General features: G+C 54.7%; 2 protein-coding genes across 3 annotated transcripts; both read left to right on the forward strand.

Moving 5' to 3' along the window:
- Nucleotides 1-15: 15 nt before the first annotated feature.
- Nucleotides 16-19,831, forward strand: SIRT2 (sirtuin 2). 2 transcript variants are annotated; one of them, XM_059045828.2, is made up of 16 exons: nucleotides 47-155; nucleotides 989-1,035; nucleotides 4,191-4,239; nucleotides 4,478-4,591; nucleotides 8,426-8,467; nucleotides 8,628-8,734; nucleotides 8,863-8,919; nucleotides 9,589-9,657; nucleotides 14,904-15,033; nucleotides 16,875-16,934; nucleotides 17,258-17,313; nucleotides 17,471-17,547; nucleotides 17,634-17,685; nucleotides 18,682-18,749; nucleotides 18,901-18,967; nucleotides 19,088-19,831. In XM_059045828.2, exons 1-16 carry the CDS (start codon nucleotides 140-142, stop codon nucleotides 19,241-19,243), a joined length of 1,167 nt encoding a protein of 388 aa, XP_058901811.1. In that variant the 5' UTR covers nucleotides 47-139; the 3' UTR covers nucleotides 19,244-19,831. The 2 variants fall into 2 exon arrangements, with proteins under 2 accessions (XP_058901814.1, XP_058901811.1); XM_059045831.2 differs by lacking the exon at nucleotides 989-1,035 and having other exon boundaries at nucleotides 16-155.
- A 1,395-nt stretch (nucleotides 19,832-21,226) lies between these two features.
- On the forward strand, nucleotides 21,227-27,859 carry RINL (Ras and Rab interactor like). The gene is made up of 11 exons (XM_059045826.2): nucleotides 21,227-21,568; nucleotides 21,760-21,919; nucleotides 23,423-23,525; nucleotides 24,483-24,555; nucleotides 24,639-24,703; nucleotides 24,965-25,114; nucleotides 25,200-25,613; nucleotides 26,018-26,335; nucleotides 26,596-26,727; nucleotides 26,879-27,042; nucleotides 27,125-27,859. The coding sequence occupies exons 1-11, from the start codon at nucleotides 21,516-21,518 to the stop codon at nucleotides 27,185-27,187; spliced, it is 1,695 nt and encodes a 564-aa protein (XP_058901809.1). The 5' UTR covers nucleotides 21,227-21,515; the 3' UTR covers nucleotides 27,188-27,859.
- The last annotated feature ends 1 nt before the right edge of the window (nucleotide 27,860 follows it).

Consider the following 27,860-nt stretch of genomic DNA (forward strand, 5'->3'; position numbering starts at 1 on the left):
TAAGCTCCGGGCGTTGTTGGCGGCCGCGATGGCTCCTGGGAGTTGTAGTTCTTTGCCCTGTCTCGGCCCCCTCCTGTTTCCGGTGCCGTCACGGGGCAGAGCAGTCGGTGACAGTCCCGAGGGCCCCCGCCCCGCGCCCATGGCTGAGCCGGATCGTGAGTCGGGGGCCCTGGTGGGAGGGTCGGGCCGCGTCGGGGCCTGGCTGAAGGCTGCAGGCCCCGGGGCCCGAGGGCGGGCGTGGTGGGACAGGAGATGGGGGCTGCATGGAGGGGAATGGGATTCAGGGGCCGTTGCAAAGTGATCCATATTGCTAGATTGGTGGGTTTCTGGGTCGCGAGGTTTTAAGGGTCCGTTTACCACGTCCCCCAGGTTACTAATGATCGCGTCTTTCTCTCACCTTAGTTGCTAAGGACCCTCGTCGCTAGGGACTTAGAATGCCGCGGTCCCGGTTGCTAAGGGTACCTGGTTGTTAGTGGGAACTGTAGGATGCTAGGGGACCCCTGGTGTCCCCTCCTATCTCTTCCTTCCTCTTCTAAACCTACCATCCCACCCTCCCTGCCCCCCACCACCCAACACCTCTTCCAGGCGGAGTATCTCTTCTTATCTTCTCTCTTCCTTTCTACGCTTGCCTCTGCTTGTAAACCTAACCCTCCCCGCACACACTCACACACTACTGCGTCCTTCCTAACTCTTCCTAAGTCTCCCTCCATACCCTGTATGCTTTACTTTCTTTTCCCTCTCCTAAACCTTCCCGTCCCAGCCTCTTTGTCCCTCACTAACCACCTGTCCTCCCAGCACTCCCCACTCTGATAAGATCTGCTTTTCCCCATTCCCTCCCTCCATCTACCCCATTTTTACACTTCCACCCCAGTATAACTAGGTTGGTGGGTCTTCTTGACCCCCTCTGCCCCCCGCTGCTTTGAAACCCTTCATACCCCCTTAACCACTCCCTTCACCATAACCACATCTGCTCCCCCTCCTCCCCCAGCCTCTGACCCTGTGGAGACCCAGGCAGGGAAGGTGCAGGAGGCTCAGGTGAGATGGGGGGAAGGGTGGAGGGAAGGAGAGAGATGGACTTCCAACACCCCACACGGGGGGAGGTGGCAGAGGGGAGACAGATACCCCAGGGCCCTCAGCTCACTGCTCCAGTCCCTCACCCCACCTCCTGGTTCATCCTCCCGGGGAATGGTGGATTCTGGGGACTGTCAGAGAAGGGTGTGCAGCCTCAACCCCAGGCCTGCTCTTCCAAACTTTCCTTTCTCCTTGCCCTCCCCACCCCCCCATCCCTTCTGAACCTCATTTGCACTGGGCATGGAAGAGCTTTGGTCCCTGAACTCACAGATCTCACAGGACAAGTGACTAGACAATCACCGTACAGGGTGATGATGAAAGTAGCTCAGGGCATTTTGGGAGCCCAGAGTAAACTTTGTGGGGTCACACAGATTCCCGCCAGTCCCTTCCCTGGAGGAATCCACAGGCTGATCTAGGAGTCAGATTGAGATACAGCACATGGTAGTTAGTCTAGAGTGATTTAGAATTTTCTTAGGCAAGGTGAGAAATCGTGTTCCAGACAGAGGATACAGCTTGTGCAAACACTGAGGGGCATGAAAGAATGTGATTTGTTCAGTAATCAGGTGGCTGGCGAGGTCAGCTAATTATATTCATGGTTAGCATTTACTGAGTACTTAACTCCAGCCGGGTACCCTGCTTAGCGTTTGATGTGCCTCATCTCCTTTCATCTTCCCAGCATCCCTGTTGGGGGGCAAGGTCTACTGTAGCCATTTTATAGATAAGGAATTGGAAACAGAATTGTTCAGTAACTTGTCCACTGTCCCTTAGCTAGAAGGGCAGGGACGGGTTTGCGACCCATGGCACCCGGCACATTGCCTCCCGGTCGCTTTGCTGGAAGCGGGCTCACAGAGGCCCCGCCAGCACCTCCAGCTCCCCCTTAGGCCGTGTTGCTCCCACGTGCTCAGCAGGGCCCTGAAGTCCTTCCACAGAGTTTCACTGTCTGCAACCTGAAAGCATGCCAGCCCACCCACAGATGCGAGATCGCAGTTCAGATGTAGGCCAGTGCAGAAGCTGTGATGAGAGCACCCCGCAGATGCATGGCAGAGCCACACCGAGGGGATAAGAGCTTCCTGTCAGGCCGGGCTTCTCCCTCGCCTGGCTCCCAGAGAACAACCACTGTCAGGGAAAAAGGTTTAATGTGAAAAAGTGATCCTCAGTCCCAAAGAGAGATTTGAGGATGTAAATTGCAGCATTGTCTCACGCAGAAAAACTGGAAACAGCCCAAACGGCTATCAGTTGGTGGGTTAAATGAACTATGGTGCATCCTTACAATGCAACACTATGTAGCTGGTGGGTCTATGATATATTGTTTTGCGGAAAATGCAAGGTGCAGCATCGTACTATGGTATGACCCATTTCTGGGGAAATAATGAGTTTTACCCGCAGAGACAAAATCTGGAGTAATTACCATTGTACTGTTAATAACGGTGGTTAGCTTGAAGTGGGGGAACGGGACCGGGGTTTTGGGGATCACGAGGCAAGTGCCCCCAAGTTATACATTGTCTAATGGTCAAAGTTTCTGTGCGGCTTACACAATCCGAAAGTAATGAAAAGTTTTAACTATGTTTGGAAGGGAGGTTTCTATTCAAAAAGGCTTGGTTGGAACCAGTGTTGTGAATGATGGAGAGGGGTTGTTAGAGGGGTTTTAAACAGGAGAGCGAATTGGTTAGATCTTTTTTTTTTTTTTTTTTTTTGGCTGCACCACTCGGCTTGCGGGATCTTAGTTCCCCGACCAGGGATTGAACCCAGGCCCTTGGCAGTAAGATCGCGTAGTCCTAACAACTGGACTGCCAAGGAATTCCCCAGAATTGCATTTCTACAGTTGCATGAGGTCCATTACAGGGCCCAGGCCTGGTCTAGCACACAGCACAGCAGGTGGCCACTTGTTCAGTGGTCGATGGTTCTGGCACTCCCGCCAAGTGCCAGACCCTGTTTCTTGGTGCTGGGCATCCAGTGGTGACAACGAAAAATCCCAGCCTTCTTGGAGCTGACATCATGGAGACTCCATAGATGTTCGTGATCAGATGATTAGACCGGAGAAGCCACAGAGAAGGGCCTTTGAAGTGGAGGGGAGCGGGCCGACCCAGGCAGGCCTCACACAGAGGGCAGTAGAGTAGGTCAGAGGTAAAGACTGAGGCTGGAAGCCTAGGGAGGAGGTCGGGGCAGGACCACTGGGAGGACAGGCTGGACCACATGGAGCCCTGGAGAGGGGGCGTGTTATGGCGGGAGGGCGGGGGAGGGAGGCAGGAGGCGTCTGGCCAGACCGGGGGCTGGAAGCCACACCGAGATGGGGCCCAGGAGGAGCAGCAGGTTTGCGGGAGATGCTCAGGCCAGTTTGGGACACGGTGGGAGTGAGGGACCGGGGGTCACTTAGAAGGAGGCATCCAGGAGGCTGCGGGAACCCTGGATCTGGGGGACAGGCCAGTGGCGTGGATGAGGCCGACCAGGGAAGTTGAACAGAGAAAGTAGGGAGGGCCCAGGACAGAGTCCCAGACCCTCAGTTTGGGAGTCTGGCTGAGGGGAGGAGTCGATAAAGGAGACGGAAGGGTTGGAAAGGTGGAGTGGGGGGCTTCAGTCAGGAGGGCTGACGGCCGCAGGGTGAGAACCGAGGCGTTATTCACAGGAGTGACTTAGGTGAGGAGGGCTGCAGGGCTGCTGGCCAGGGCAGGGGACAAGAGGGGTTACAACCCCCAAGGCGAGGCCGTGGACACTGGGAGGTGATGAGAACAATAGCCAGTGCTTCCTGAGCAATCACCACCACACACCCGCCCCAGGGCTGTTCCGAGCACCTTCCAGAGGTGAACTCACTTCATCTCACAGTAGCATCTGAGGTGAGTGTCCAATGAGCTCCATTTCTAAGAGCAGGAGCTCGGAGACTCAGAAAAGCAAAGTCACCCACCGGAGACTGCGCTCCATGCGAGTAGCAGGGCTGGGTTTTCCAACACAGGCAGCCTGTCCCAGAGCCCACACACTGGCCCCCAGCGCTGTCCCCTCCACCCCTCACTTCCTCGGGCCCAGCTCCCAGCCAGAGCCTTTTCCCCAAACCCAGTGTCACCCCCCTTCCCTCCCTCCCTAACCCCACTTCTGGGGCCTGATCACCGCACCCCCACCCCTTCCAGGACTCAGATTCAGAAACTGAGAGAGGAGCGGCTGGCGGAGAAGGAGAGAGTGAGTGTTTTCCTTGGGAGCACGGTTCTGGGGGGCGGTTTAGGGCCGGGATCTGGGTCCTTACCTCCGCCAGGCGTGACATTCTAAGTATGTAATAACAGATGCAGTGCCAGCGCCTGGAGGCCCCTGACTGGGCCAGCAAGGCGGCGGGGCCCCAGGGCTGGGCAGGGGCACTCGGGGCCTCTGGGCACCCTGACTGAACAGCCACCCGGCTGCTGTCTCTCTTCTTTTTGGCCAGTGGACTTCCTGCGGAATTTCTTCTCCCAGACACTGGGCCTGGGCACCCAGAAGGAGCGTCTGCTGGACGAATTAACCCTGGAAGGGGTGACCCGCTACATGCAGAGTGAGCGCTGTGAGTCCTCTGCCTGCACTGCGCCCCTTCCCCTCTCCTGGCCCCACGTGACTTAGCCCCAGCCATTCACCACTTTCGTCTGCAAGTCACAAGAACCTCAACTCAAACTGCCTTATGCCAAAAAGGGAGTGTGTTGATCCTGTAACGAAAACCCCGCATTAATCATGGCTGGATTCAGCGGCTTCCATGCTGTTGTCAAAAATCTGAACCCTCTCTGGTGCAGCTCTTCTCTGTGTCGAGGTCAAGGTTGCTCCTGTCAGTGGCAAATACAAGTTCCACCAGCCTAGGTCCCTCCCACTGAAGAGAGCATCTTTCTCCCAGGAGTTCAGGCACGAACAGAGATCGGCTCCAATTGGCCCGGGTTGGGTCACGTTCCTACCCCTGAACCAATCACCGTGTCTCTGATTGGCCAGGCCTGTTTGACAGAATGAAGATGCTAATAATAGTAATTACCTTATAGGGTTACGAGGGGGTTACGTAAATTCATAGATGTAAATGCCTGGAACCGGGCCTGGAACAGAGCAAGAGCTGCGTAAGTGTTCCCTGTGACGATTATTACAGGAGGCTTGTTTCAGGTGTGGTGTAGAGGTGCCTCTTTACGGGGTCACCGTGTAATTTATATTTCTTGCCACGAGTTGAGGTCACCAGAGTCTGAGAAACCGAGCTCTCAGCAGTCCTCGACTAGAACAATCCACTCTTTGAGGGTCCTGAACAGCCTTTTGTTGAGGATGTCTTCTCCAGTTTCCCTGTCCTCCAGCTGCTGCCGTCTCTCCTAGGGCAGCCAGGCCATCCGTCCTGAGCCTCCCTCTCCTAGGGCAGGCCAGACAGCTGTCTGCAGCTACCTCTTGGCTTGGGTGGGCCCCCGAGAGAACGAAGGCAGTGGCATCAAAGCTTTCATTCCTTCTGTCCTCCTGCACCTGGGTTTTAGGATAATTGACTCATGAGGGCGCCTATGAGGGGATAATAATAAAAAATAACAATGGGGACTTGCATGGCGGTCCGTTGGTTAAGACTTCGCCTTCCAATGCAGGGCGTATGTATGGGTTCGATCCCTGGTTGGGGAGCTGAGATCCCACACGCCTCACGGCCAAAAAAACCAAAACATAAAACAGAAGCAATATTGTAACCAATTCAATAAAAGACTTTAAAAATGGTCCATACCAAAAAAAATCTTAAAAAAAAAAAAAATAATAACAACGAATTGAGCTCTCGCTGTTTGCCAGGCACCGGGCTAAGCACTTGACAGGCGTCCCCTCCTTTGATCTTCACATGATACCCGTGAGGAGTGATCTGGACAGAGGAGGAAACTGAGGCGCCCAGAGGCTGTGACGTGGTACAGGGTCACACTTCCGGCAAGAGGCAGAATCAGGGCTCAACGCCAGGCCGCCTGAATCCAGGGTGCACACTCCCTTCCACACAGCCCCTGCTGGGTCCACTGGGCCCAGTCCAATGGTACCCCGAGACGAAGCCAAGGGCTGTGGCTGTGGCGGGCCTCAGCCTTTGTCACCCTTGCTGTCCTCCTTTGCATCGAACACCCCAGAGGCGGCCGGTTCACAGGCGCCTCACACCTGCGTCTGTCCATCAGCTGATGGGCAGATGCCAAGGGCGCTGCGTGGCAGGGCTGCCAGCCAGCCAGCCACTGAAGAGGCAGCTGGGCTATTTCTTCACAGCCCCACGTGCCTGTGAAGTGATTCCACCCCTACCACGCCTCCCCATCTTCTTTTCTGAAAGCTGGGGAGCTGCTGGGGAGCAAAGCGCTTATAGATACACGAATCATGGGGCTAAAGAAGTTGAGTACGAGTGACTTGAAGAATCATCAGTGCTGGGCACTGATCTAAGCTTCACAGGGATGAATTCATTTTCTCAACAGCCCTGCGAGGTCAGTACTGTGATTACGCCCATTTTACAGAGCAGGAAGCTAAAGCCCAGAGTGGTGATCTGAACTGAGACGCCCCCGCTGGTGTGCAGAAGAACTAGGATTGGAAACCTTTATCCACACTGCTGCTCACAGGGCATGGGCTGAGAGTGGCCAGTCTTTGGTCTTCACCTGAAAATTACCAGACTTCTGGTGGCTGATGTGCATTTGATTATGGAGGGGAGGAATAGGATGAAGGAATGTGTATCATATGCTAGAAATAGATGGCCATCCAAGATTGTGTCCAAAAGATGAGGGGTGGCCAGAGATTTTTTCACAATAACCTGCAGCTCTTCCGGGGGAACCCCCCACCCCACCCCTCTCACTAAGATCTCATGCATTCTTGCCTAGATTTGGCGGGGAGAAATTTCTCTCCAAGTGGCCTTTTCTTGAACCTTACTACAATGGTATAATTTCCTTTCTTTTAATATAAATTTATTTATTTATTTTGGCTACGTTGGGTCTTCGTTGCTACGCGTGGGCTTTCTCTACTTGCGGTTTGTTGCAGTGCGCGTGAGAACATTGTGGTGGCTTCTCTTGTTGCAGAGCACAGGCTCTAGGCACACGGGCTTCAGTAGTTGTGGCACGCGGGCAGTAGTTGTGGCTCGCGGGCTCTAGAGCGCAGGCTCAGTAGCTGTAGTGCACAGGCTTAGTTGCTCCGCGACATGTGGGATCTTTCTAGACCAAGGCTCGAACCCATGTGCCCTGCATTGCAGGTGGATTCTTTTCTTTTTTTTGCAGTACACGGGCCTCTCACTGCTGTGGCCTCTCCCGTTGCGGAGCACAGGCTCCGGACGCACAGGCCCAGTGGCCATGGCTCACGGGCCCAGCCGCTCCGCGGCATGTGGGATCCTCCCGGACCGGGGCACGAACCCGCGTCCCCTGCATCGGCAGGCAGACTCTCAACCACTGCACCACCAGGGAAGTCCCCATTGCTATAATTTCAAAACAGTGGATTCTTTGACCCCATGCTGGCTCTTCCATCAGTCACCTGTGTGACCCCTTCCCCTATCTGAGCCTCAGTTTCCTCATCTATAAAGTGGGATGTTAACCCCTCCCTCCATGAGATGGTTGGGAGAGCCATTCAGGGATCTGAAATGCTTGCCCCAGGGCCAGGCACAGAGTAAACGGCCTCAGGGACTGTGGTGGGTGGTATTATTTAAGGGTAAGAAAGGGAAGGGGAAACTTTGGTCTTTTAATGTAATCATTACATTCAGTCTGTGATGATATATTTGATTGTTAGACAGCAGTGCCACTAATAATTTTTTAAGTTATCAGAAGTTCATTGTAAACACCAGTTCAGTACTTAGTTTATGGCAGAGATAACTAACTGTCTTAAGATAAATGGCTCATATTTTGGTGCAATGTTTGATGTTTAAAACCAAATGTTAGCGCTTCCCTGGTGGCGCAGTGGTTGAGAGTCCGCCTGCCGATGCAGGGGACGCAGGTTCGTGCCCCGGTCCGGGAAGATCCCACGTGCCGCGGAGCGGCTGGGCCCGTGAGCCATGGCCACTGAGCCCGCGCGTCCGGAGCCTGTGCTCCGCAACAGTGAGAGGCCTGCGTAACGCATAAATAACCAAATAAATAAATAAAAATTAAAAAATAAAACCAGGGCTTCCCTGGTGGCGCAGTGGTTGAGAATCCGCCTGCCGATGCAGGAGACACGGGTTCGTGCCCTGGTCCGGGAAGATCCCACATGCCGCGGAGCAACTAAGCCCGTGAGCCATGGCCGCTGAGCCTGTGCGTCCGGAGCCTGTGCTCCGCAACGGGAGAGGCCACAACAGTGAGAGGCCCGCGTACCGCAAAAAAAATAAAATAAATAAATAAATAAATAAAACCAAATGTTACAACAATAAACAAACGTAAACTGAAAAAACCAAACCAAACCAAACCACGCTGCATAAACTCTTCTCCTCCAGGTCGCAGTGTTATCTGTTTGGTGGGAGCTGGAATCTCCACTTGTAAGTGCCCCCCTCCCCCAAGAGAACTCCCTGGTTGGGGGCGCCCCTTCGAAGAGCTGGGGAGGAGCTGCATGGGGGCCCTTGCCTGGGAGGGTCCGTGTGGTAGAGAAGGAGCCAAGGTCCCTCATCGACTGATTGCCCCCTGCCACTCCTCCCCCAGCCGCGGGCATCCCTGACTTCCGCTCCCCAAACACGGGCCTCTATGCCAACCTGGAGAAATACCATCTTCCCTACCCGGAGGCCATCTTCGAGATTGGCTACTTCAAGGTACGTGTCCCACAGGGAGGAAGGTCTGTAATGGGGGTGGGGGGTGGAGGCGTGACCGCCTCTCTCCAGCTCTCATCTCACCAGGGGCATCTGGGTGCCCACCTGCCCTCCGGCTCTCTCTTCCACAGAAACATCCAGAGCCCTTCTTTGCCCTCGCCAAGGAACTCTATCCTGGGCAGTTCAAGGTGAGCTCTCTTTTGTGGAAGCGGGGACAGGAAAGGTTGGGGGCATGGGAAAGCCCCCTCCACGGCTCTTCAGACAAACATCATATAGCCATTAAACACACAGGCTCTGGGGAAGTTCCCTGGTGGCCTAGTGGTTAGGACTCCGGGCCTTCACTGCCGTGGCCCAGGTTCAATCCCTGGTTGGGGAACTGTGATCCTGCAAGCCGTGTGGCACCGTCCAAAAACTCTCTCTCTCTCTCTCTCTCTCTATATATATATATATATACACGGGCTCCGGGCCCAGACTGCCTGGGTCCAAGTCCTGGTCCCTCATTTCCTGCTCTTGTGTCCCTGAGCCTGTTTTCCCTTATGTAATAGTGCATGAGATAGGGTTGTCGTGAGGCTTAAATGAGTTAACGATACATGTAAGAGCCCGGACCCCAGAGCTGGTCCTCTCTGTGCAAACCCCAACTCCACAACCTGGGTGACTTCGGCAAGACAGTCACCCTCTCTGTGCCTCAGTTCCCTTACCTGTGAAATGGGGATAACACAGGTGCGCACCTCACGAGGTCGGTGTGACGATTCCGTGAGGGAAAACAGGCGTGGTGCCTAGAACAGTTCCCGGCACACGGGGGTGCACGGTCGGGGTCCTCTGTCTTCATCGGCATTGTCATGATTGCTCCCCTCCAGCCCACCATCTGCCACTACTTCATCCGCCTGCTGAAGGAGAAGGGGCTGCTCCTGCGCTGCTACACGCAGGTAGGCTGGACCGCGGGCATCCTGGGAGGAAGAGCGCGGGCTGGAGGGGCCCGAGAGCTCAGGCCACGGCTTCTCTGTCACGTGACCTGCAGTGACTCACGTCCCCGCTCTCAGCCTCAGTTTCCCTTTCTATAAAACAGAGGCCAGAACAGCTTCACCCTCTCGGGCCTGTGGTGATGTGGCAGTGACCTCCCTCAGGGCCATCCCAGGAGTACTTCTCTGAGCAGACGCTATTGGCACCATAGATTTCGTATTTGACAGGGCTTTCCAGGAGGTGACTCCAAACTGAGTTGATCTAATATGATCAGTACACCTGACAGTTTTCCGGCTGGTGGCTGTAAACTCTTAAGGAAGGGGCACTACTATTTTTTTGTGGGGGGCACCTTTTAAAAGTATATTTATTTTAGTTATTTATTTGGTTGTGCTGGGTCTTAGTTGTGGCAGGCGGGCTCCTTAGTTGCGGATCGCTGGCTTATTAGTTACGGCACACCGGCTCCTTAGTTGCAGCAGGTGGGCTTCTTAGTTGTGGCATGCATTTGGGATCTAGTTCCCCAACCAGGGATCGAACCCCGGCCCCCTGCATTGGGAGCATGGAGTGTTAACCACTGCACCACCGGGGAAGTCCTGGGACACCCTTTTACAATTTGCACAAAAGCCTTGGGCATACCGTGGGGCCGTGGCTCATACATGTCAGGTGCTTGGTTGAGGGCCTCGCCGGGGTGTCCTCAGGGAAGGACAGCTCACGTTGTTGGCTTCCGAGTTGGTGAGCCTTTTAGGGTATCACACCCCTAATAGTGAAAAATGTTTGCACCTCTACCTTTGTTTCATAAATATGTATTGAAATTACATGATGTACTATAGGCCTGATACCATGCCTACTCTAATTCATACCTCAGAACCCAAAATTATAAAATAGAGAACACATGGATAGAAATAGGTGTTCTATTATCTTCTTCCTGCGCCTGGCAATCTGGAGCCTGCAGCCTCAGAAGTTGCCACCAGGGGGAGGATGAATTCTTTGTAGGTCCCGAATTCTCAAGTGGGGTACGTGCTCCCCCCAGGGCTGGCGGGGGAGGGGATGGCCTCCTCCTTCCAGGAGGAGCCCCAGCTCAGAATAAACCTGACCTTTCTTCCCAGAGAGTCAGTTTTTTCCATGAGATGTGACTCAGACTTGATACGAACAGCTCATCTGAAGCCAATGCCTTCATGAAATCCTCACCATAGCCCTGCTGGCAAACCTGTTTGTAAGCTTCTGTCCCAATGTTTACTGAGTGCCAACCCTGTGCCAGGCCCTGCAGGCAGTGAACGGAGGGAGCAGACATCCCTGCCCTCCTGGAACTGACACTGTAGTGTGGGGAGAGACAACGGAGGAGATGGGTGAGTTGCATAACTACGCTGATGCTGAGAGGTTTAGGGAACGCAGCTGAGCAGGAAAGGGGACTCAAGCTCTGCGTGTGCCCGGTCCGGGGTGCTGTAGTGAACAGGATGTCAGGGAAGGCCTCACTGAGAAGCAGGACATTTAAACAGAGACCTGTAGGAGGGGAGGGAGGGAGCCATGGGATCATCTGTGGGGGGAGAGTGCATTCCAGGCAAAGGGAACAGCCAGTCCAGAGGTCCTGAGAGGAGACTGCATTTGGCGTGTTCAAGAAGCTGGATCTGGACTTCCCTGGTGGTCCAGTGGTTAAGACTCCACGCTCTCAATGCAGGGGGCCCAGCTTCGATCCCTGGTCAGGGAACTAGATCCTACATGCCACAGCTAAGACCCAGCGCAGACAAATAAATATTTTAAAAAAGAAAAAAGAAGAAGAAGCTGGATCTGAGTGAGCAAGGAGGACAGTAGTAGAAGATGGAGGAGACAAGGTCAGGGAGGTGACAGGGGTGGACCATGTGGGGGCTTGGGGGCCACAGGGAGGGCTTTGTCCTTTCCCCTGAGTGAGATGGAACCGCAGGAGGGCTCTGAGCAGGGCAGGGACCTGTCCCAGGTGTTCACAGGGTCCCTCTGGCTGCGTGAGGGGGGCAGACCGTGGGAGCAGTGGGGGGCGGGTACCAAGACCAGGGAGGAGGCTGCAATGATATTCCAAGCAGGAGAGGATGGAGGCTGGGCCAGGGAGGGAGCTGTCGCAGGGGATAAGTGGGCGGCTTATGAACCCGTTTTGAAGGTGGAGCCGGCAGGACTTGCCAACGGGTTGAATGTGAAACGATTCATGAGAGAAGGAAAGCGGTCAGGGATGACTGGCTCCCTCTCAGCCTGAGCACCTGCTGCCTTTTATTGAGATGGTGGGACGTGCAGGCGTGGGGGGCAGAGGAGGAGCTTGGCTGAAGGCATGTCGAGGTTGAGATGCCCGTTAGACAACCACGCGGGGACACGGGCAGACAGCTGGACACAGGAGTCTGGACTCGAGCTGGAGAGCAGCAGATCGGCGATGTTTAAACCCTCCAGACAGGATGAGATCACAGGGGTCCCGGCACGAGAAGCCCAGGCCCAGGCCCAGGTGGCTCCTCGGGGCTGCTCAGGGGGCTTGCTTCCCAGCTCTGTCTGAGGCAGAACCCCCTGCCCCCACCACGAAAGCACACCAGCTGTAGGCTGTTTTTAGACAAAAGCCAACACCAATGCGTTGTGAGGTCAGCGTGAAATGTGGTGTCATTTCCCCCCGCCGCCCCCCGCCGGTGCAGTTCTTCATGTGTGGATTTAAGTACGCATACATATTCAAAATGGCACATTACGTAACATAGACAAGGGTGGAAAAAATTTTTCCAGTCTCACGTTTCATGAAACCTTTTTTTTTTTTTTTTTTCAAACTCATCACCCTCTTCTCTAACCTCAGCCACTTTTTGAGTCACTGACCCAGTTTTCTGGAACGTCTTTCTGAATTGTGACGATGCAGCACTTTCGAAGCCACGCGTGATGCTATTTTTATCTCAAGACACAAGTATACATTCAAAGATGAGAACAGTTGTCGCCTTCATTCAAGTCACTGTGATCTCCTCAGCAAACCAGCTTCTCGCTCTTTTAAATCTATTATGGCATTTACATCATACATAGGGTTCGTACTTGGCTTTCTTTCATTTAAGCCCTGTCTGGAGGATCCTTCCATATCTACACCCACATAGCAGCTTCATGCTTTTTTTCTTTTTTTAAAAAAACTTATTTATTTTTGGCTGCGTTGGTCTTCGTTGCTGCAGGTGGGCTTTCTCTAGTTGCGGCGAGCGGGGGCTACTCTTCGTTGCGGTGCGCGGGCTCCTCACTGCGGTGGCTTCTCTTGTTGCGGAGCATGGGCTCTAGGCGCGCGGGCTTCAGTAGTTGTTGGCACGCGGGCTCAGTAGTTGTGGCTCGCAGGCTCTAGAGCGCAGGCCCAGTAGTTGTGGCACATGGGCTTAGTTGCTCTGTGGCATATGGGATCTTCCCAGACTAGGGCTCAAACCCATGTCCCCTGCATTGGCGGGCAGATTCTTAACCACTGTGCCACCCGGGAAGTCCCAGCTTCATGCTCTTTAAAAGCATGTCAGAGACGTGATGTCTTGAAACCAGAAGTGAGCCAAGGTTTAAAATTCAAGAGATTGCAGATGAAAACCCAGACATCAGGCTCCTCTTGAAAATCGGGAAGAGCTGGCTGCACCCTGGGTGGCTTTCTGTGGGGGGGGGGAGTGGTTGGCTGGAGCTGAGTGGCCGCTGCGCACCTTGCCCACGGCCCGCCTCCTCACCATGCCCTCTTTCCTGCCTGATGCTGAGGCCAGACGTCAGTTGCTGTGTGTTGCCATGCATTCATTGCTGCTTGGCCTTTAGAGCGAACCTCTTGGGCCGTATCCCCCAGCCCCAGCTTCCCTCCCTGGGGGCCACTGCTGCTGCCTACTTCTTGGGTCTCCTTTGAAGATATTCCATACTTAGGCAAGCAAATACACAAATTCATATATTGATTTTTTTCACATCCTGTACACACTGCCTTTGTGCTTTGGGCCTTCTAACATCTTGGAGAGATCCCTTCATACTAGTACGTACGGGTTGACCGCATTCATTTTTGTTTGTGTGTGGTTTCTCCATCAAAAGTGGCATCTAAGGGAATTCCCTGGTGGTCCAGTGGTTAGGACTCTGTGCTTTCACTGCTGAGAGCATGGGTTCGATCCCTGGCCAGGGAACTAAGGTCCCGTAAGCCACACAGCATGGCAAAAAAAAAAAAAAAAGTGACATCAAAGGGTAACACAGAGGCAGGTAGGTAGACCTTTGACGTGCCATTTAATTATCCGCAAGCACACTGCTTACTTATGTGTCAGGGAGTTGGTAGACTAAGTCAAGAAACAAAGGCAAAACTAGCATTTCTAGTAAAGGGGGGAGAGGAAGAGCCACAGAGAGTCTGGGAACAGTGACTCTTGTCTGCATGTTTGGGGGACAAACTGATGGCTGGCTCGGAGCAGAGAGGGCTTTGGGGGCTGTCTGCCCTTGAAAGGGAACCCTTTCAGTTGTTCACGGAGCCTCCAGGAAACCTCTTCGGGTCAGCTGTGGGCTGCATATGCCCAGCCATCTCCGTAACGTCTGCCAGTGTCCTCTAGCAGCACCTGCCTCAGCAGCGTTCCTCGTGGGCAAGCAAAAGCTGCTCCAGAGAGGCTGGAAAAAGTGCAAATGTCTATGTGGAAGAGAAGAATATTCTTGCCTGTTGAATAAGCAAAGCACCTCTGTCTGAAAAGACTACAAGTTAATATACTATCACTGCAGCAGACCATAGTAAGGTTAAGTAGGAAAACAGTGTGATGAAAACCCCAAAACCCTCCTGATTCATCGACTTATGTTAATGCCTGGCCAGGGCTGCCACAGACAGCTGTGCAGGTTGGGTACTGCACAAGGATGCCGTATCTGAGGGGGCTGCGTTTACAGTGGAGACGCTGGAGATTTGTACATTTATTTCACCAAATTTCCGGCAGGTGCCACTAGAGTGTCTGGTTCTAACAAAACACATTTGCAGCAAAATGGAAGCAAAGTGGCCCAAATTTGCCAGGGCTGGTTGGTGGCAGTGGGTCTGGGCTCAGAGACATTTGAGTTTGGGCCCCTGCCTTTAAGTGTCCGTGACTTACCTTTTCAGAGGCACCATCAGGGTGAACAGAAGAGTTTTAGACACACCCTGCCCCTTGCTTCTCCCTCCCTCCCTTCTCCCCTGTCCCACTAGCTTTTCTCAGCCGCAACTCCTGGCTCTACCTTCTGCCCCCTGGGGGGTGTGGTTCGCTCCTGACCCTCTCTCCTCCATCTCTCCCTCCAGAACATAGACACCCTGGAGCGAGTGGCGGGGCTGGAGGCCGAGGACCTGGTGGAGGCCCACGGCACCTTCTACACGTCTCACTGCATCAGCCCCGTCTGCCGGCAGGAGTACACGCTAAGCTGGATGAAAGGTGAGGGGCTGGAGGTTATTATCCCCGAGGGCAGGCCTCCCGTCCCCTGTCTGCTCCCCAGCTCCAGGGACAGGGTCTCCACACGCGGCCGCCAGCTCTGTCCTGCACAGCTCTGCAGCTCTTTCTAGCAGATAATGGCAGCCCCCAAAGATTTGAGGTGGCAGTGGGGCTTCATTTCTCCCGACACCACCTCACAGCCAGGTTATGATGGATGCAGACTCCAGACACAGAGACGCGCGTTAGCAGACAGGCCCCCACGTGGTCATACAACCTGTTCTGTGAGGTCATGAAACCCTAGCTCTTTGTCCTTTGGGCGCTCTGACCCCGTCTTACATGAGGGGCTCATCCAGGCAAGCGCAACTACACTCTAAGAAGAGCAGAGGTATCTGAGAGAACTTTCTGGGGTGAGGGGAATGTTCCATATCTGCGCTGTCCAACACGGCAGCCACTTGCCATATGGGGCTATTGAGCTCTTAAAATGTGGCTAATGTGACCGAGGAACTGAATTCTTAACTAACTTTCTTTAATTTGTATTAATTAAAATTTAAAAGCCACTTGTAGCTCTAACTAGCATACTGGACAGCACTGCCCCAGAGGCACAGGATTCAACCAGCCCATTAGCTGGATTCAGGCGAGCAGAGGCCGTGGCGTGAGAAGCTGGGCACAGCCCGGGTTAGGAACCAAGACTGGGGGCCGTCCTTAAGGATGCAAACTCCAGGGCTTGCTGAAGTCATCATCCCTGTTCATGCCTGGGCAGAGTGTCCAAAAAGAGGAGGAGGAAAAAAAAAATCCAGCCAATCAACATTTCTTGAATGCCAGGGAGAGCTGATTTCTGACATCTATTGTGCTAATTAAGAAGCCACTTATTTCATCCATGGAAACCCATTTCTGACATTCTTTATGCTGATTTCACAAAGCCTCTGGTGTCCGTGTGTGATAAGGGCAGCTGCAGCGCTGATAGTAGGGCCTCTGGAGTGTGGTCCTTCTTACAACATGCCAGCTGACCGCCCCTGGGGTGAGGATTCCTGAATAGCGCGAGTGCACGCAGCTGGGGGTGATGTACAATTAACATTACCCCATTATGTTTCTCTTACAGCAGTAGCACAGGCATCACCCACAAAATGTCATGTACTGTCAGTGCAAAAATATTTTCAAGTAAATGGCAGACCTTAAAGCACTGCTCTGTAAATATTTGTTGAAGGAACGAGTGAATAGTTGAATGAACAAGCCAGGATTCTGTGGGTTGCAAGTGACAGAATGCTTTCAAGCTTCCTTAATCAATAAGCAATGAGGAGGAGGATTGTCATAAGCGTGGGGGTGTGCGTGGGGGCAGGGGTGGCTGTGTCACAGAGCCCAAGAGTGGGAAGCACCTGCACCTAAGGTTTGGTCGCCGTCCCAGCGTCATCTGCATAATTCTTCCCTCTCTGCCACTAGGCCTGGCACCTACCAGGCCTCTCTGACCCACGATGAAGTAGGGCTGCCCTCAAAGACCCACTGGACGAGCTTCACTCCCAAGTCCAGATTCCCCAGGTCAGGGGTTGGTGGAACTCAGCTGCCCCTTTTAGGGGCGAGTGTCTGCTCATTTGTTTGTTTGTTCATTTAATAGCTATAGGCTGGTGCTGGGAGCCACCCCAGGAAGCTTGGGGGTGGGGGAGGGACAGCTGTCTAAGAAGGGAGGTCCTTCCTGAGCAGGGCAAACCCCCCAGGAGGCCCACCCGGTGACTGGGGTGTGTTTGTGTTGGCAGCGAAGGAAGGGTGGGCGGGGGGGGGGGGCGGGCAGGCTGCAGCCCCAGCCCAAAGCCTCTTACCTCCTCTTCTCCCTCCCCGTTCCCCACGCCCAGAGAAGATCTTCTCCGAGGCGACTCCCAAGTGTGAGAAATGTCGGAGTGTGGTGAAGCCTGGTGAGCCTCGGGGCCAGGGACCAACGGAGGCGGACTCAGGCTGGGACCCCTGCAGCCACTAACCCCTTCTCAAGAAGGCCACGCTCCCTATCCGTCCACCCACCCCCATCACCCTCTCTCCCTGACCGGGACCCAGAGTCTGCCGCAGGGAGAGCGGGTACCACGGCCCCTCGTCTGTCCCCAGCGCCCCACCCCCCGCCCCAGCCCTGGGGTCCACCTTCTGCTCCTGCCTGTCCTCTCTCTCCCTCCCTGCCTCTGCCCCCCTGCTTTTTCACTGTCTCTGTCTCTCCCTGTGTCCGTCTGTCCATCTGTCTCCACCTCAGATATCGTGTTCTTCGGCGAGAACCTCCCAGCGCGTTTCTTCTCGTGCCTGCAGTCAGTAAGTGTACCCGCCGCGCCTCCCCCCATCTCGGTCCACGCGGGGGCGGCCTGGGTCCTGCCCTGGGGAAGGTGGCTTCCCCAAGTAGCTGCGGGTGGGCTTGCGGCGGGCGACGGGGGTCGGCAGCCCAGCCTCACTGGCCGCTCCCCCTTCACAGGACTTCCTGAAGGTGGACCTCCTCCTCATCATGGGCACCTCCCTGCAGGTGCAGCCCTTCGCATCCCTTATCAGCAAGTAGGTTGGGGGTCGGGGCTATGGGGGGCTGCTGGGGACTGGGGGAGCCGGGACAGGCCCTCACCACTCAGCTCGCCCTCCACCAGGGCGCCCCTCTCCACCCCGCGCCTGCTCATCAACAAGGAGAAGACTGGCCAGGTGAGCCCTTTTAGTCACACCCTGCCACCCCCGCACAGGGGCCCCACATTACCTCCCCCCGGCCTTCTCGGGAACCAGGGGACAGGTCTCTGGGGAATCCCGATACTTTGGACCCCTCAGCTCAGACCTAAGGATTCTGGAATCCACAGGGGTCAGGTTCCAGGCTGCCCTGACTCCAGGATTCCACAGGCCTCTGTGTCATTCACCCTTTTTTAAAATATTTATTTATTATTTATTTTTGGCTGCGTTGGGTCTTTGTTGCTGTGCATGGGCTTCCTTTAGTTGTGGCGAGCGGGGGCTACTGTTTGTTGCAGTGCACGGGCTTCTCATTGCAGTGGCTTCTCTTGTTGTGGAGCACGGGCTCTAGGCGGCGGGGTCAGTCGTTGTGGCGCGTGGGCTCTAAAGCACAGGCTCAGTAGTTGTGGCGCACGGGCTTAGTTGCTCCGCAGCATGTGGGATCTTCCCAGACCGGGGCTCGAACCCGTGTCCCCTGCATCGGCAGGCAGATTCTTAACCTCTGCACCATCAGGGAAGTCCCTCATTCACCCCTCTGAACGAGTGACAGAACCCCAGCTCAAAGCGACTGAAGCCAAAACGAGAATGTCGTGCTTCCGGTGACTGAAGAGTCCGGGCTAGCTGGCCCCCGGGCCTACAGCAGTGCTGTCAGGAGTTACCCGCTCCCTCTCTCGTCTCTCTTTTCCTGAGGTAGCTTCACTCCCAGGCAGGGGCTCCCTCCCGGGTACAGATGTTTCTCCAACAGGCAAAAAACATACGGTGCGCCACATGCCGTGCTAAGCAATTCCTCTGTATTAACCCGCTGACAGTGCAGCCCTAGGAGTGGGTTTGGTGATCACCCCCACTCTACAGAGAAAGAAACTGATGTTCAGAGAGGCCAGGCCACTTGAGCAAAGTCACAGAGCTGGGATTCCAACCCAAGCCGCCTGGCTCCAGGCTCTGTGCTCTTAGCTCCCCCCGACTCCACCCCCTTCCCCACAGACTGACCCTTTCCTCGGGATGATGGGCCTCGGAGGAGGCATGGACTTCGACTCCAAGAAGGCCTACAGGTGAGGCCCCCCCCCCCGTGGCAGTGGGGGGGCAGTGGAGCCTTCAAGGGACAGGGCCAAGGTGGGAGGGAGGGCACGAAGGCACAGGACAGGGCAGAGCCAGCGGGGCCCTGGGAGAAGCCTATGAGCTCTGACTCTCACCCGCCCACAGGGACGTGGCCTGGCTGGGTGACTGTGACCAGGGCTGCCTGGCCCTTGCCGACCTCCTCGGATGGAAGGTGAGGAGCCTGGGCCAGCCCCGCCCACCCTGAGCCCAGTCCCTGGACCGCCGTCCCACAGGTCCTCTGACCTTATGATGCATGATGACCTCTGACCTCTGTGAACTTTGCCCCCTGCAGAAGGAGCTGGAGGACCTCGTCCGGAAGGAGCATGCCAGCATAGATGCCCAGTCGGGGTCAGGGACTCCCAACCCCACCACTTCAGCTTCCTCCGGAAAGTCTCCACCTCCTGCCAAGGAGGAGGCCAGGACCACGGAGGGAGAGAAACCCCAGTGACAGCTGCATCTCCCAGGCAGGACGCCCAGCTTTGGGACAGCTGAGCCCCACCCGGGCCTGGCCCCCTCTAACTTACAGCTCTTTTCTGGGGAGCTCAGAACATTTCCTCAATCTACTAACTACTCCCTCCCAAAACTGGGGTCCCAGCACCCCTGACCCCAGCGAATCTCTAACATTCTTAGGGGCTAAGGCTTGGGCAGCCGGTCTCTAACAGCCCGCAGCCCCTAATCACCCTTAGGGCCAAGGATCAGCCTCCCCTAATCTCTAACTGCTCAGGGGGCCAGGGGTACCTCCAAACTGCTAACTGTCCCCGGACGAGAGCCCCAGGGCCCCCATGCTCTCTACTGTTCCCAGGGGCTTGGGGCCAAGTAGACGAAGTCTAACCTACCCTGGGTGGCGAGGTGCGCCCTCCAAACATAACTCACACCCGGTGGGGGGGATCCAAGCCTCAAGGCCTCCCAAGTCTCTGCCTACAACTCCCAAAGTGGGTGCTAGGCCCCCTCATTCGGGACCTGCTTTCCAGGCGGGGGTGGGCAGATGGTGTCACTTATTGGAGACAAATTAAAAACAAAAAACAACTAACCGTCAGCTGTCTGGCCTCGCTGTTCTTTCCTGTGGGCCCACAGGGAAGCTGCCGGAGGAAGGGGGCTAGACCTTGGGCCGCTGAGGCAACAAGAACATCCACAGGCTCTTATGAGAAAGAGTGAAGGGTGCCGAAGGGTGCCGAGAGGGGACTTCTGGGGCCTCGGGAGCCTCATGGTTCTTACGCCTGGACTCCCAGACTGCCAGGGTCCCTTCCTCCGAAGCCCGCTCACCTAAGGCCTGAGCCCCCGGAAAGAGGGAGGAGGGTCGATTTCAAATACCCCCCAGCCCCGCCTCTTCCCCCTGCCTGCTCAGCTTCCTCTCTCTGCGAGGAACACTTTCACTTCCTGCTACTCCAGCCTCCCCTCCGAGAACAGGTAGGGGCCCCCAGGGACTGAGCAACTGGCATCACCCCCCCCCCCCACTGACCCACTGCCTCCCTGTGGTATCAGGCAGCCGCCGCCATCCCATCCTGCCCAGCACCACCCATCTCCTCCTCCCCTTCTCATGGGACCCAGGCAAGCATCTGTCTCCCTCCCCCCACCCCTCCTGACTGCTCTCCCCTGGCCAGGGCACCTTCTCTCTGTCCCCCACTTCCTAATACCCTAGGTTTCTGGTCAGTGGGCTGATTGAGTTGTTTAGCTGTTTACTTCCATCCCCTATACGCACCCCAAGAAGAATGGAAGCCCCTGGTTGCAGGGGCCTATTTTGCCCATCACCCTTTTCCCCAGGCACCCTTTCACCCTAATCTGGGCCTGTACTCAATAAATATTTGTTGGATGTATGGGTGCACGGATGGATGCATGGATGCATGGATGGATCTAGGACTCCTCCTCCTGGGACTGCTGCAGGGAAAATATTTTAGAATGCCCACCTTAACTGATAACCCACTGTAGGACTCTCTACCTGGTTCCAAGCGTTGGGGTCCGATGGATAGAGAGACAGATGTGTGATAAAGCAAAAAGAATAATAGTAAAATCTAGGTAGTGGGTATGTGGATGTTCCCTGTTGGATCTAGGACTCCTCCTCCTAGGACTGCTGCAGGGAAAATATTTTAGAATGCCCACCTTAACTGATAACCCACTGTAGGACTCTCTACCTGGTTCAAAGGGTTGGGGTCCGATGGATAGAGAGACAGATGTGTGATAAAGCAAAAAGAATAATAGTAAAATCTAGGTAGTGGGTATGTGGATGTTCCCTGTAAAATTATTTCAGTTTTCCTGAATGTTTTAAATCTCTCATAATAAAACGTTGGGAGAAAATATTTGAGGGCTCCTCTGTGGTCTGGGAAGGGAGGGAGAGGAAATGTTATATAACATTTGTCACAGTTACAGAGTGCCTGCTATGGACAGAGCCCTTTTCCGGGCACTGTATTTTGACAAGTTTGTCAATTAGCTGGTCCACATTCATAAGGCTACACCAGATGTTATAATCTGCAATATTACCCTACTGCTTGGTAAGTAGCTGTCATTTTGAGTCATCTTCCTCCCCCACTACGTCAAGACTCAAGACTCCTGGGATCCCCAGATCGCCCCACCATCCAGCAAATAAAGAATTAATACCTGGCACAGCAAGGGGTCTCAAGTCCATTCTGATTGGTCAAGGTCTCTGCCATGTGGGTTGTAAATAGACTTATCTTCCTCCCCGCCAGGGGCCAGACCATGGCTCACTGGCCTTCTGCACCCTGAGAATGATGGCACAGCCACAGGACAAGGTCTCAGCAGGCCCCACGGATGGGGAGAGGTGAGGGCTGCTGGGGCTGTCTCCAACTTCTGCCCCTGGGTTCAGAAGCCCCTTCCATCCAGTTCCCACCTGCCACAGGACCCAGAACCCCATCTCTGACCCTTTACCCCTGGGCTTCCCCTTCCTGGACCTTTGACCCCATCTCAGTGTCCAACTGCCTTTCTCTGTCCCCTGGTCCCTGCATGTCCCAGACTAATCCCATCACAGGCGAATGGAACAGGTGAGACCCCCTTAAGGGTCCTTGGGACCCCAGAGCCACTCCTTCGCCTTCAGAGGACATGCGGGGTGTGGCAGATCCCAGAGCTGGATGCCCAGGATGCAAAAGCCCTTCTGGAGCTGTGGCCACCAGGGGTAAGTGCTCACAGCCGGGGACCCTCTCTGACCCTCCCCATGACACTCTGAATCAGTTCGGACCCTGCTGGTTGCTAGTGACAAACAACACAGACCAGGCAAACTGAAAGGCTACTTATTGATTCAAATGACTGAAAAGCCCAGAAGTAAAAGTAATTTCAGGCATGTCTGGATCCTGAACATCAAACAACGTATACATTTCTCTTCATTCCACTTCTTGGCTTTGTTTTTTGTTTTTCCCTTTTTTTGGTTTGTTTTTGTTTTGCCACAGGGCTTGTAGGGTCTTAGTTCCCTGACCAGGGGTTGAACCTGGACCCTCAGCAGTGAAAGTGCAGAATCCTAACCATTGGACTGCCAGGGAATTCCCTTGGCTTTGCTTTAAACTGCAGGGAATTCTAAATATTTGGGGATGCAAGTAAACACTTGTTCTATAATAGCTTAGATAAATAGGCATTTATCTTTCTAACACAACCAGAAAGGTAGCTGCAGGCTCCAGTTCTTCTCCTCGGGTGACATCAAGGCCATCTTCTCTGCGATTCTCCTGGACTTCCCTCATGGTCATCCAGTGGCTGCCCCAGACCCAAGCACATGTTGCATTCTAGGCAGGAGGAAGGAAGAAAGGAGGCACCAGTTGCATTTTTTTCTTTTACTAGGAAAAACAAAAGCCTTCACAATTGATTCAGAATATACGGATAGGGCTTCCTTCGTGGCGCGGTAATTAAGAATCTGCCTGCCAATGCAAGGGACACGGGTTCGAGCCCTGGTCTGGGAAGATCCCACATGCTGCAGAGCAACGAAGAGTAGCCCCCAGCTCGCCGCAACTGTAGAAAGCCTGCACACAGCAATGAAGACCCAAAGCAGCCAAAAATAAATGAATAAATAAATAAATAATTCTTAAAAAAGGAATATACGGATAAGGCCCAGGTAGCAACAGTTTTAAAAACTCACCTGGGAGTTATACAGAGGTGAGAACCACTGCCTACATCAATCATTATCCATCTTCTATGGCTGGGCCTATTAATGCCCTGAATAAAGCTGGAGTTCTGCAAGGAATAGGGAATAGATCTGGATAAAGCAACTAACAGGTATACCACAGTTTCCTCCTCAGGGGGGCTTTTTCTTTGTAGTGAGAGAGATGGCTGGCCCCAGCTCAGGGCCACATCTCACCAGCTTAGCAACCCCGGTGTAAAAAGACGCCTCTTTCCAAAGAGCTCCAGCAAAAATCCTGTGGAAGATTTCCGTTGGCTGAGCTTGGTTCACGTGCCCATCTCTGAACCAATCATAGTGGTCAGAGAACACTGTCAATCCTATTGGCTAGGTCAGGTCATGGATCCACGCCTAGAGCTTGATGGAGAGTTAGTCACCCACAGGACCTAGAGTAGAGAGTGGAGTAGAGAGTTTTCTGAAGGAAATTTGAGGTGTGGAACTCAACATACATAAGGGCAATGGATGCTAGGCAGGCACAAATCCGCTTCAAGCTGAACTTTGCCTTCATTCCCCCAGAGTTTCCTGGTCATAGGACATGATCCCAGACAGGTCCTTGTGTTGAGGGCAGGACCTTCACCAGGGGAAATCAACACCTACCAGATCCTGAAGCTTCCTGGAGGTGAGGAGCCTATACCCCCAAGTTTCCAGTCCACAGAAAATTTATCACCAAGATTAGTCAGTTTTAATTCTAAAATATCTCCTGAATCTCCCCAATGCTCTCTACCTCCATCACCCTAATCCTAGCCACCATTACCTCTAGCCCAGACAATTTCAGTAGCCTCCTCTCTGGTCTCCCTGCTCCCACCCTTTTCTTCCACTCTGAACACAGTAGCCAGAGTGATATTTTCAGGCATCAATCAGATGTTATACATTCCTGCCCTAAACCCTGCAAAGGACATGCAACATCTTTAGATAAACATTGAACTCCTTATAGCCCATCATGGCCTATAAGGTGATGAATGATTAGCTCCTGCCCACCTCTCCATCTACAGCCCTTCATTCTCTCTACTCTAGACACACTGTTTTCTCTGTTCCTTGAGCATGCTAAATGTGTCCCAACTTCAGGGCCTTTGTATTTGTTTTTCCTGCATGAATGCCCTTCCTTGAATGGTTGGTTAGTCTCCATCCTTTAGGCCTCTGTAGAAATGTAATCTTCCTTGACCACCACAGCTAATGAGAGCCCTGGTCACTTTCAATCACTCCATTTCATTCATAGCACTCAGTACATTATACACTTATCTTTATTTGTCTACTCATTCATTTTTGTCTCCCTCCACTAAAAGGTAAACTACAGGAAGACAGAGAATGTATCTACCTTTTCACAACTGTAGCCCCAGTGCCATAAAATGAATAGGTGCTCAATAAATATTTGTCTGATGAACGAATCCTATTTGGTGGCATGAGTGGAATGCAAGCATAAAGTCACAGGAAAAGATAGGGACTGCAAGGGTAGAAATTTCCCTGTCCTGAAGGTTCTTGGGGGACCTGCAGGACTGGGGAAGAGAGAGTGCCAGGGAAATGACGGCTGCTGCCCCTCAAGTTTTCTAACTTGTTCCTCCTTGCCCTCTCCCCCCAGGTGTGTCTCTGGAGTCCTCTAACCTCTGCATGTCAGACCTGCCCCATCTCCTGGCCTTCCTATCAGCCAGCAGGTACAGGTCACCTTTCAAAAGGGCTAAGGGGGATCCTTCCCTATGATACCTCACCCATCCTGTGACTCCTCATTTTCTCTCAGGGATGTTTTGCCCAGAACACTGCTGTTGCCCCCTCCCACTCTAGGGCCTGGAGACCAAAACACAGGTGAGGCATGATTCTCTAATGGAAGAAGAGGCCACCTTTCCACCTCCTTAGTCCAGGAGGATGGTACTTGAGGGACCAAACTACAGGGTTCGAGGGAAGATAAGGCTGGGGTTTGAGAAAGTTGGTGGGGGGTGTGGTGGTCGACTCCTGGGCCTGAATGAGGAGGTGCCAGGGACCAAGCCTCAGTTTTTCCAGTAATGAAGCTGGACACTAAGTCTCCAAGACTGGCCCCTGGGACACCTCACTTCTGCTGGCCCCCAGATCCTCTGCAGATTGGCAGCGTCCAACTCAACACCTCAGGGAGGGTGTTCTTTGTGGTGAACAAGCTCTACCTGGAGACCCACAGAGGGTGGGAGATGGAACAGACACCCCCAGAGACAACTCCAGAGACTGCCAAGAGACATGGTCCAGGTTAGATGAGCAGGGCTCTGGGCCCCCGAGGGATGAAGGAGCTGCCGCCGCTATTCTGTGGAACTCAACCCTCTCTCCCCATCAGCCCCCAGGAACCCAGCCCCTCACCAGGTCTCCTGGGTGGAAGGACCACTCAGCCCAGAAGTACACCATCCTAGGCCAGCTCTGGCCAGCCTGGTGGAGGAGAAGGCGGAAGAGCAGAAGGAGGAGGATGACTGCAGAGATGAAGAAGAGGGAGCTGAGGATGCGCTCACGCGTCACATCCGGGCTCTAGCCAGGGCCCGGAGCAGCTACGTGGCCAGACAGTTCCGGGGCTTTCGGGTGCGCCTCACCTCAGAGGCTGAAGGTCCCCACAGGCCTGGGGACCCGGCCACAGAGCTGCTTCAGGATATGCGGCACCTCCTTGCTGACCTCCAAGATCACTTAGCAAAGGACCCCGATGTCAGGGCTGTCTTTGAGAGCAGGGCGCCCGGGGTCCCCCAGAAGGACGAGGGTCTAGGTAATGAGGAGGGCTGAGAGGGAACTTAGGGCCACTTTCCCAACCTGCACGGGTTCACGTTTGCCATCTCTTGGCTCTACATAGGTGTTCACACCCAACTTCTTTCTCTCCATCTGTGTGCACACCTGTTTCCTTTTCTACTCACACGCCCTTTCCTACATGTAGTAATACCTGTTCTGTTCACCACGGCTCCATCTCACACATGTGTGACAGCCATACTCTCTCTCCCACGCGCTCGTTCACACCCAGGCTCCTTTTTCCACACGTGCTCCCACCTAAGTCTACACAAGTGGGTGGCCACAGGCTAGGAAGGTGTTGCGGTTGGCGAGGGTGGGTCGCTGGAGAGAGAGGGTAGGCGTGGGTCAGCCTGACGACCCTTCCTTCACCCATCTCAACCCCTGCAGGCCCCGCGGTGGAGGCGGCCCTGTGCCGGGCGGTGCTGGCGCCTCTGAAGCCGGCCCTGTGGACTCGACTCCGCACGCTCCGCGCCCCAGCTCTGCGGCAACTGCGGCGGCGACAGATAGCCCTGCGGGCGGAGGCGGGGCCTCCGGGGGCTCAGGGGGCGGGGCACGAGAGGCGGGGCCCCGTCCCCGCCCTGCGAAGCCGCATCCACGCGCGCCTGGCGCGCCTCCACTCAGCCTGCGCCCCACGCCGCAAGGTGTCGCTCCTGCTGGCGGTGTGCACTGACGTCTACGAGGGCCTGGCTCGGGACGAAAACCAAGGTAAAGGAGGAGTCTTGAGTCTACCTGAATGTGGAGTGGCTTGAGGGTTACGGGAGCCAGGTAGGAGGCTCCTGTGCACACCTCGAGGGGAAGATGGCATGCTCTAGCAGGAGGCGGCTACGCGGGCCGGGGGAATCTAGTAAGGGGCGTTTGCATGCCCGGCAAAGTGGAAGGGCAGCCAGCACTCGAGGTCCTGGGGATCGGATGGAAGGTGCCTGCACGCCCCGTCCACCCCAGAGCCTGCCCTCCGGTTCCCCTAGAGCCCCTGGGGGCCGACGCCTTCCTGCCAGCGCTAACAGAGGAACTAATCTGGAGTCCGAACATTGAGGAGACGCAGCTCGACGTGGAGTTTCTCATGGAGCTCTTGGATCCGGACGAGCTACGGGGAGAGGGTGACGCCCCAGCCCCAGAACGCCGGGACCCAAGAGGGGGCGCCCTAGGCCGCCCGCCTGCTGCGGGAGGGAAGGCGGGCAACCTGCAGGGGGCCTGCAGGCAGCCAGGGAACCTGAGGGGGCTGCGCTGACCTCCCCTTCTTGCCCCTAGCCGGGTACTACCTGACCACATGGTTTGGGGCCCTGTACCACATTGCCCACTACCAGCCCGACACGGGCCGCGCGCCCCAGGGGCTCAGCTCCGAGGCACGGGCCTCCCTGCGCCAGTGGCACCGCAGGCGGACGCTGCATAGACAGAGCCCCACCGAAGCCCAGGTGATCGCCCCTCTGGACTGCGGGTGGAGGGGAGGGCTGGATCTGTTGCCTTTCTGACTTAGGCTCCTGCCTCTCCCCACAGGCCAAGCTGCCCTTTGAGGAACCATGGGCAATAGAGATTGTGCAAGAGGACAATGATGATTAGAATCTCAAACCCTTCTGCTCTGCAGGCAAGATTCGGGAGGCACCTAGGGCAGCACCAACTTCTGACCCCTGTAGTTTAGACTAGAGGCAGCAAGCAGGAGGGGCTCCCAGGAAAAGGAAACGGGTCTGAGGGAAGACCTCTGAGCCTTTGCATTGGCTATCCCTGCTTCCTGGAATGCCATTCCCGAATATCCACACTGCTCCTTCCCTCCCTTCCTTCAGCTCTTTAGGCAGATGTCACCTTCTCAGTGAGGCTCTCTTCCAGACACCCCTGTCTAAAACCACAGCTTCTCTGGCTTGACCCTCTCTGTGGTAAACAGAATAATGCCGCCCCAAGATGTTCACCTCCTAATCCCCATAATCTGTGAATATGTTACCTTAAGTGGTAAAAGGGACTTTACAGATGTGGTTAAATTAAGGATCTTGGACCTCTCTGGTGGTCCAGGGGTTAAGACTCTGCGCTTCCACTGCGGGGCCTGCGGGTTCGATCCCTGGTGGGGGAAGTTCCGCATACCGTGGGGGTGCGGCCAAAAAAAAAAAAGTAAGGGTCTTGCGATGGGAAGATTACCCTGGATTCAGGTGGGCCTGGTCCAGGGTCCTTATAAGAGGGAGGCAGTGGGGTCAGAGTCAGAGGAAGAGATGTGATGATGCAAGCAGAGGTCGGAGTGATGTGT

Source organism: Kogia breviceps, chromosome 18 (genome assembly GCF_026419965.1).
Source record: "Kogia breviceps isolate mKogBre1 chromosome 18, mKogBre1 haplotype 1, whole genome shotgun sequence".
Lineage (NCBI taxonomy): Eukaryota > Metazoa > Chordata > Mammalia > Artiodactyla > Physeteridae > Kogia > Kogia breviceps.